The following is a 9,259-nucleotide window of genomic DNA, read 5'->3' as shown; positions in this document are numbered from 1 at the left end:
GGGCGAAATCTTTTCCCAAGTAAAATGACAACTCCGTTAGCTACACGTTTGGCTTTTTTATAGCATGCATTACATTGAACAACGTGTGACTTTAGATCTTAATGCAACCACTTACTTATGGTCTTCCAACACCATGACATGTCATTCTTATTGCAACAATACGTCACCTTAAAGCAGCTATATTGCAGTGAAATGCCCAGCTGTTAACTGTTCAGTTGTTTCTAGTATACTACCTTGGTGTCTGTTGAATTTTGAGGCTGAGTTTGTCTGCCTATGTCCAGAAATGTATAAGAAGAGGCATGGTGGCGTTGCCTTCTTCCTACATGCTGCTGCACAACAGACCAAATGTCTTCAGGATATGGGGGTTCCTTACAAGCTCTTCACAGGTATGAACATTTGACATAAACTCTGTTAGTGCCATGTCTCCCTCTCTCTGGATAATCCAAACCTGTACTTTAGAAGCTAGGTGTCAATATCAGCTGTCCTCTGTGGAGAAGTTTCCTCATTTTAAGTTAGGTTTTGCTCTCAACCACAACTAAACTCACTTTCATTTAGCTCTTCAACTAACAATTATGTTTATTACTGATTAATCTGTCAGTTATTGTCTCAATCAGTTGCTCAAAAAATGTCAATCACCTTTTCCCGAAGGCCAAGATGATGCGCTCAAAGATAGTCGGTCTGATGTCATAGATGACAATACCAGAAAATAACCAGAAAACAAATCAGAAAATATCGAAAATAATATGATTAATTTAATTGTTGGCTACTAATCGATTAATCAACTAACTGTTGCAGCTCTACTTTCATTTGCTTTGAAAAAAAGAGACTTCCTATTTGGTTTTGGATAGTATTATTATAAGCTAGAAAAATGAGCTAACATTAAACTTTAGACAGAATAATTTGCATCAAAAAAATGCTGGAGCACTTTATAATGACACAACATGCGACTTAAATCCTGGAGCTGACATTTCTATTGAGCTCTGGAAAAGGAACATGATTGCTAAAACATCACCTCATTGAATGAAATCTGTCATTCTAAACTCCCTCGCTTTCTTTCTGTCTTTGTTTCTCGCCTAAATTGTTGGTTTTGCAAGTCCACCTCCAATATTTACTATATACACATACATTTTAAGTTTAATTGAACAGCTCCCAACATGCTTCAATGCTTTACATCTACCTTATATGGTGTTTGTGTTTCATACCAACAAGGTGCCTCAGGCATCCCTTCTACAGGTGAGGTATTCATCAGGGGAGAGAGGCGGTGGCAGAAAAGGTTTCTTGGGGGAGTTTCTGGACAATCTGAAGACGGAGCTAAACAAGAACAAGGAAATGAAAGACAACATCAAGAAGTTCCGGGAGGAGGCCAAAAAACTTGAGGAGTCAGAAGCATTGAAACAAGCTCGAAGGAAATATGTTAGTATTTGGCCACACACACAGGATTTGTGACTATCAGTGTTTTTAAAAAAAAAAAAAAAAAAAAAGAAAAGATAATCAGTTGTGATGTGTTTTTTACACTATAAACCCTTCTTTCTCTTTCCAAGAAAACAATTGAGTCTGAAACAGTGAAGACCTCAGAGGTTCTCAAGAAGAAGTTAGGGAACCTCTCAGAGACAGTCAAAGAGGTAATTGTGATTGGTCCCTCACTCAGGTGTAGCCTTTCTTTTGATTATCTTATCATAGATACGCTGTTAAATTGATTTTGTGCGTGTGTGTGTGTGTGTGTGTGTGTGTGTGTGTGTGTGCGTGTGTGTGTGTGTGTGTGTGAGAACAGGGTATAGAGGAGGTAAGTCGTACAGATTTTGGTAAGAAAATCAAGGAGGGAATGGAGGAGGCAGCCAGAACAGCTAAAACCTCAGCAGAGAGCGTCTCAAAGAGTGGAGAGAAGTTTGGGAAGACTGGTGCATTCAAAGCAATATCACAGGTATGGAGTCACTGCACTTACTATGTTTTGAAACACATTTCTGAATTCAAAAATTGAACCTACAGTCTGTTGTTTCTCCTAAACAAAGTAAGGGGTTCTGAAAGTGATATACCTGAATGTTGGAATTTATTTGTTGATTTCCTATCTCTTACCCATTGGTCTGTTTTTAGGGCATGGAGAGTGTAAAGAAAGAGATAGATGACCTGGGCCACACTGGACCATACAGACCTCCGGCCAGACTAAGGAAGAGGAGTGAGTTCTCCTCCAAAGGGGGAGCGGATGACAACAAAGTCTTCGAAGCCAATGAGTACGTGAGTGCCTTCTGCTTTACCCTGATACTGAGAGAGGCTCACTTCTCAGGTTCAGAGATAGATAGTGCCTCTCATTTTGCCTCATGCAGTCTAATCAATACAACAAAAACATACAGTAAATAAAAATCTAAGCTGAAAAACTGTTAAAGCAGTGGTCAGGTAACCTGAGACAGACTCATTTCTGGCCCAGGAACCAGGAAATGTGTTGTTGTCTCCCACCCAACACATCACAGTTTGTAGAGATAAGCACAGTGTTGCTGACTGATCATACTATGTTTGGGAATAGGAGAAAGTCTGTCTGTAATACAGTCATGTTTTACTTTCTGGATTTTAGGGCTGCAACAACGAATCGATTATTAAAAGTGTTGGCAACAAATTTTATTATCGATTCATTGTGTCGCATGATTACTACATTATACCGCATCCTGACATACAGTGACGCGAGCGAGAAAAAGTGATTAAAATGCATGAGTTTTCAATCAGCCTTTCCTGACATGCTGCGAGCGCCATCGCCCTGTCCAGCGATGACGCAAGATTTCGTTGCCAGTTTGCTCGCATGCTGTATGTCAGGACGCAGTGTTACTCGCCAAGTCGCGGAGCATTTCAGACGCAGCTGAGCAGAGCCAGTATCGGCAGAAGCAGAGAAAACGGTCCGCCCAAAATCTTCTAAAGTGTAGGAGCAGTTCACACTACATAAAACTAGAAAATGTGTGTATCACTGATATAATGTCACTGTGTGGATCATTAATTTTGTTGCAGTGTGCTCCCTCATTATAGTCAGTGAACTATCAGCTTCTGCCTGCTCAGATCTCACATTCAGCAGTAGGAGATCAGGAGAGTGGCAGGAAATCTAGCGCACATAGTTTGTATGGTAGCCTAATGATGGAAAAAGTAAAACTGGTAACTACAAAAATAAACCACAATTTATACTGTAAATATATAGTTTCACAGACACATTGTTGTATTTTTTTCTGGGTTGTGTGTGAAATCATTAAGAATAATATAAAACCAGTCTGTACACTGGTCTGAACTGGTTTAGACTGTATTCTTGGTTGACACTGCTGGAGGGTAATATTGATTTATAAGTGTGCTCTATTTGTGTGACATAAGTTTTTTATTATTATAAATAATATAACTGAACCGCCACTGAATGTTGAAACAAATCCTGTTAACAGTTTTATAATTTTAATTTTTCTTTATTATTTATGTTTTATTTATTGTTCCATCTCAGGTCGATTGAACAGAAAATACCTCTTTTTGTGTAGCATACATGTGTATTATTTTCTTAAAGCTATCAGACATTAACATTTAGTTGTTTTGTTTAAATTATTATTTATAATTTAATATTACTTTAACAATTTAAAAAATATTTTTTAACCGATTCATCGATTAATCGAAAGAATAATCGACCAATTCATCGATTATCAAAATAATCGTTAGTTGCAGCCCTACTGGATTTATATGATTAAACATGATGGTCAGCTTGAGTTTAGCATGTCAACAGTGATACCTTGCTTCCTTCAACCTGCTGTATGAAGCTGTACTGTGTCTTCCTCAGGGAAGCTATGGGTGTGGTGCTCCACAAAGACTCAAAATGGTATCAGCAGTGGAAGGACTTCAAAGACAACAATGTGGTCTTCAACAGTAAGGACCAATGAACCTTTGTCTTTCCATCTGTCTCTGCGTTCATGGCTATTATCATTTAAAGTTTCATTCATAGATACATGTTTATTTTGTCACTGCAGCAATCCATACACTTAGAAAACCAGCCGTTTTTCAGAGTATATAAACAATGTAGTCCAAGTTAATTAGTTAAAACAAAATCTTTAAATTAGCAATTTTGTGTTGAGAAGGGAAAAAGTCATAAATAGACAGGGGAAACCCCCAATTTATTTGCTGAGTGGGGAATAAGGTAAACTACATGGTGGGCTTAATAAATTAGCATGTCCTGGGATGATGGTATTGATGAAGGCTTTACACAGATGTGGGGAGATAAATAAAGCAATTTTGTCCATGTGACTATACTGCTAAGATGTATTTGTGGAGAACACTTCGAAGCTGGAGGCTCTGCAAGTGAGCATTGGTTAAAAATTGTAGCTGCGTTATAGCAGTTAAAGCTGTTGGGTTGAAGAGCATGTAAAATCGAGCCCATAGAAATGTACATTTCTGTGCTGATTTTGTTGATATTGTGCCCATTATCTAGGGAAATTATGTTAATGATTAATAATGTTTGAACAGGTAAAAAAAACAGACTTTATTGTTACCACAATGTGCAAAGTCAGCTGTGCAGAGTTTGAGGATAATTGTGGCAGAATCGGCATTTACTCTACACATAATATATGAGTTACTCAAGAGTACGGCAGCGTATTGCTGCCACGCCAGAAAAAAAAACAGATCAGTATCATGTTATAACGTGATAGTTTCTTGTTATAACATAAAACCTCTCACGTTACAACGTGATAACATAAATGTTTCACGTTGTGGGAATGAGGAAACGCTGTGTGGAGAACGGATTAATTGAGGAATATGGCTCATTTACAGGATTTGATCAAGTTCTACTTTATGCTTGGGTTGAAACAGACAAATCTCAACAGCGGTGTATCCGTGTTTTCCGGTTCACTGCAAAAGGCCAAGTGCCAGTTCACAACCTGATTAACCAGGGTCCACCTCCGCCTGAGACCAATTTATCACATTATAACGTTATAACATTTCATGTTATAACAATGTAAATTATGACGTTATAACGTGAAAAGTTTTATGTTATAACAAGAAACTATCACGTTATTATATGAAAAGTTTTACATTATAACAAGAAACTATCACGTTATAACGTGATACTGATCTGTCTGATGTGGCAGCAATACGCTTCCGTACAAGAGGACCAAACATTGGTTATTATTTTTAATTAAACATTAGCTATTCTATTAGTATCACAGGAACAAGTTTGTATGTGCTAGTGTTTTTGTATGAGTGGACTGAAGAAATGTGAGTTAACATTTCTTTTATAAGACCATGTATCTGAAATATACAGTATACTGTTTCATCAATCATCCAGCAGCAATGCACAGCAGCTTTTTGCTGAGCCTTAGTTTTTAGGCTTTTCACATTGGTTAACCAGCAGGCTGGATGGGAATTATTTCCTCTAATTCTTATGTTCATTGCAGGGTTCTTTGAAATGAAGATGAAGTACGATGAGAGTGACAACGCTTTCATCAGAGCATCTCGCGCTGTCACTGACAAGATGACTGACCTCATAGGTGAGAGAGCGCAGGGTCTTATTGTCTGTATTGCTCTTACTGAAAGGTGAAGCTACAACAGAGAAGAACCCTGTTGTTACTGTGAGCTTTTCTTTATATATATGTTTCCTGTCCACATGTGTTTAGGTGGGCTGTTTTCTAAGACTGAGATGTCCGAGGTACTAACAGAGATTTTGAAGGTGGACCCATCCTTTGACAAAGACTCTTTCCTCAAGCAGTGTGAACGAGATATCATCCCCAATATTCTGGAGGTATGTTTGAATGCAGACAACTCTGGTATCCATTTTAGAGAGAATTGCACACACAGACCAAGTTTAGACTGAAGCCAGAGTATGTTCCTATGTAGAAAAGTTTTATTTTTTTTGTGGTACTGATGAAATTAAAAACAAATGTCTTAGATTTAACCTTATAAGTATGACTAAGACATTTTTCTGAGTTGGTGTTTGTTCTGTATTGATGCAGGCAATGATCAGAGGGGAGTTGGAAGTACTAAAGGACTGGTGTTATGAAGCGGTATGATCTTTTGAGACTGCTCAAATAGCACTGTAGTATCTTGATTGATGTCTGTCACGAAATGTTGGGTCATAATGTTATCTTATCTTCTTTTTCTCCATATCGGGTGTGTAGACATACAGCCAGCTGGCACACCCAATTCAGCAAGCCAAGGCCATGGGACTTCAGTTCCACTCTAAGATCCTGGATATTGACAATATTGATGTAAGTTACTTTGTACTACACTACATAAGATTAATATTTAAGCTTTCCATATTACCACTCTTGTTAAAACTAGTTTACAGTTAAATACAGGTATGTGGGTAAGTTAGTTTTTAGCCTCCTACCAATAGCTTATCTATCTATAAATGACAGGAACGTCTGTCTGTTATTCGCATATCTCACGAACCGCTCATCTGATTCACGAGTAAGTGCAGAGCTTAGTTTGACGTTGTTGGGATAAGAAATGTAAAAGATATAGATAAATATATCTGTAAAAGAAGCACACATTTGCTGTTGCCGCTCTAGCCGCTGGCCACTCCCCCTCTCACACAGCACGCTGAGCACAGCGCAGGACCAGTTAGAGAGGGTATAATGCAGCAGAGCTTTGGCAGTTAAAATGTGAAAATGTGAAATACACTTCAGACAGATTTTGCACGGGCACTGCACTAGTAATCTAAATTACACTAACTGGTTGCAATAATTTTCACAAACCAAATTTATTGACATAAGTCAAATCAAAAGATTCTGTTCAACCAAGGCATGCTAATGTCAGCATTGTCAAATGTCATATCAAAGCCATGATAAGGTTCTGTTATATTTGAATGCTATTTAAAAATCAAGGTTGTTGGGTCAGTGATGTGTAATATGTCCTCTTCTCCAGCTGGCCATGGGGAAGATGATGGACCAGGGTCCCGTGCTGATTATTACCTTCCAGGCTCAGTTAGTCATGGTAATCCGAAACACCAAAGGAGAAGTGGTGGAGGGTGATCCTGTAAGTTACACAAATGAACAGACACACATACACCACCAAGAGAACCACTTTTTATTTTCTTATGTCTCTTATGTCAGATTGTCAAAGAATCATGAAGCACAACAAATGTAAATGCTATGAAATGTATACTTTGCCATGTTATTCACTTTGGTGCTTGATTCATCACAGAAAATCTATGCAATTATTATTTTAGACATGAAGAATGTCTATGTATGGCATATTGTCATAAACGCAAATATAGGAGAATGTCAGTAAGCCACCAGAGCCACTGTTGACTCTGTATTGTCCACTCAGTGCAACTCAGGGACATCTGTGATTGGTTAAGTCAAGGTGTCCACTCAGAATTTTGCTGTTGGCATCTGCCCATGTGTTCAATGTGAAGAGTATTGGCAGTCGATCAATGGAAACTGTTCTTCACTGTTAGACTATAGACTCCTGGTGTACTTACAAACTTTCCAATGCATCAATTTATGAGTAAAGACCCTATTTGTACTATTGTAGGAGTTTGATAACAATTCAGGCATTATTAGTGGGGTAATAATAATAATAATACTAATGGTGCATATGACGCTAGGTCAAAATTATGCCAAACCATCGCTTTAATTTCCCCCTTTCAAGGTTTTCTTGGCTTTAGTTTAGACATTAACTGGGCAGAGCTAATGTGACCAGTCACTGTGGCTGATAAAAATCATTCTCACTGTCTCAGAAAGTCAATTCTCAATTCAGCTTGTTTCTTTGGCATGAAAGCTTCAAAAACAATGTTGCCAAAGCATCAAAATACAATTTGTCCAAATAATTGGACAGAAAAAAACCTGACGTGGCTTAGATCAGGCTAACATAGCCACAAAATAGATGCTTGTGTTGGGTGTGCTCAGACTCCCATTTGAAGTGTGTATTTCTCCTCCATGTTTTACATTGCTTAAGAATAGCACGTTTACAGTATATTTCGGGGGCAATTCAATGTGCTCCACGTAAATATAAGCAAAAAAGAGCATCCATGTATAATATACACCTTCAAGAGAGTACTAAGTACATACAGTAAAATAGTAATTAAAAAGAGAGTAATATAATAGGTACATAAAATAGAATAGAAACATAGTGGAAGTAGAATCGACTGCATGTTTATTTCATACTCTGGTATAACATAATAATCAAACAGTTATGAATAAGTGCACCAATCTCTGTTTTCCCTGCTAGGAAAAAGTGCTCAGGATGATGTACGTGTGGGCTCTGTGTCGAGACCAGGAAGAGCTTAACCCATATGCTGCCTGGAGACTACTTGACATCTCTGCCTCTAGCACCGAACAGATCCTCTAAGACTCTTTGATACTCACAAAACACACTCACCCAGAGAGAGAACATACTGTACCCGTCGGGCCCTGGAGCTGGCCAGGAAGAAAGAGTGGGAGTGAAAGGCATACAGAGATGAGGGACAGACAAGTGTGGCATGAGCTCACTTCACTGCAGAAGCATTGAGGAGTTTTTCTAAATGCTAGGTTCTTCACATTCTTTTATTTATTTTTTTTACACTTGCTTTTGGTTCAGTCCCCACGGTCCTAAATTTTTACTTATTTTTGGTTTTCCTCTGGTTTGCACTAGGGGGCAGTAGACTACCAACAACTCTCATCTACCATACTTTCTGCAAAGACTTCATGTTTGTGAAATCTGTATGGTGCAGGACTAACAGCTCTTTTATCAAAAGCAACAATCAAATATGTGGAAAACGAAAGAGTAGTTTTGCATCAATTTCTTCTGAATCACTGATTTTCTGCCTCTTTTCTTTGTCCATCAGTCCCTCATACTCTCTCTCCTCCCCTCTGAGGCACTATTATCTGGTGATTGGTGGTGTTGTGGCCCATCAATGCTCTCCTTGATCCTTGTTTATATGGTAATCATCAAATGTAATTGTCAAACTGTGAGAAAATCTATATTTATTATGAAAAATAAAGATGACCCCTGTTTTTCACACTAATAGAAAATATATTTCTATCAGACTTTTCTTTTTAATCTCTAACCTGCAAATGGTTAAACTTGCCATCACATCTTGCGGCTATTATGTGATTTCTTCTAGGTGCTAATTATTATATAATTTTTTAGATTAAATCCTCAACTAGGATTTAAGTGTCTGCTGTATTATATCCCTACGGAAAAATGCTATGTGAGTGATTTTCTTACAGTGAAAAGTCCAGAGCAGAGTTAGAGCACTCATTTGCTTTGAATGAGGTTTAGCTGCCAATACACAGCAAACCTGATTGTTGAGAGGTACACACCAAATTATTCGATC

The 9,259-nt window shown here is 38.1% G+C and overlaps 1 protein-coding gene across 1 annotated transcript; it reads left to right on the top strand.

Moving 5' to 3' along the window:
- The first annotated feature begins 283 nt into the window (after nucleotides 1-283).
- timm44 (translocase of inner mitochondrial membrane 44 homolog (yeast)) lies at nucleotides 284-8,932 on the top strand. The gene is made up of 12 exons (XM_053322036.1): nucleotides 284-386; nucleotides 1,210-1,413; nucleotides 1,542-1,622; nucleotides 1,772-1,921; nucleotides 2,092-2,228; nucleotides 3,791-3,876; nucleotides 5,397-5,489; nucleotides 5,616-5,740; nucleotides 5,952-6,002; nucleotides 6,117-6,206; nucleotides 6,865-6,975; nucleotides 8,173-8,932. Exons 1-12 carry the CDS (start codon nucleotides 300-302, stop codon nucleotides 8,290-8,292), a joined length of 1,335 nt encoding a protein of 444 aa, XP_053178011.1. The 5' UTR covers nucleotides 284-299; the 3' UTR covers nucleotides 8,293-8,932.
- Nucleotides 8,933-9,259: the final 327 nt, after the last annotated feature.

Source organism: Scomber japonicus, chromosome 7 (genome assembly GCF_027409825.1).
Source record: "Scomber japonicus isolate fScoJap1 chromosome 7, fScoJap1.pri, whole genome shotgun sequence".
In the NCBI taxonomy this organism is placed as follows: domain Eukaryota; kingdom Metazoa; phylum Chordata; class Actinopteri; order Scombriformes; family Scombridae; genus Scomber; species Scomber japonicus.
The sequence above is the reverse complement of the archived record's forward strand: the minus strand, read 5'-3'. Positions and strand labels throughout refer to the sequence as shown.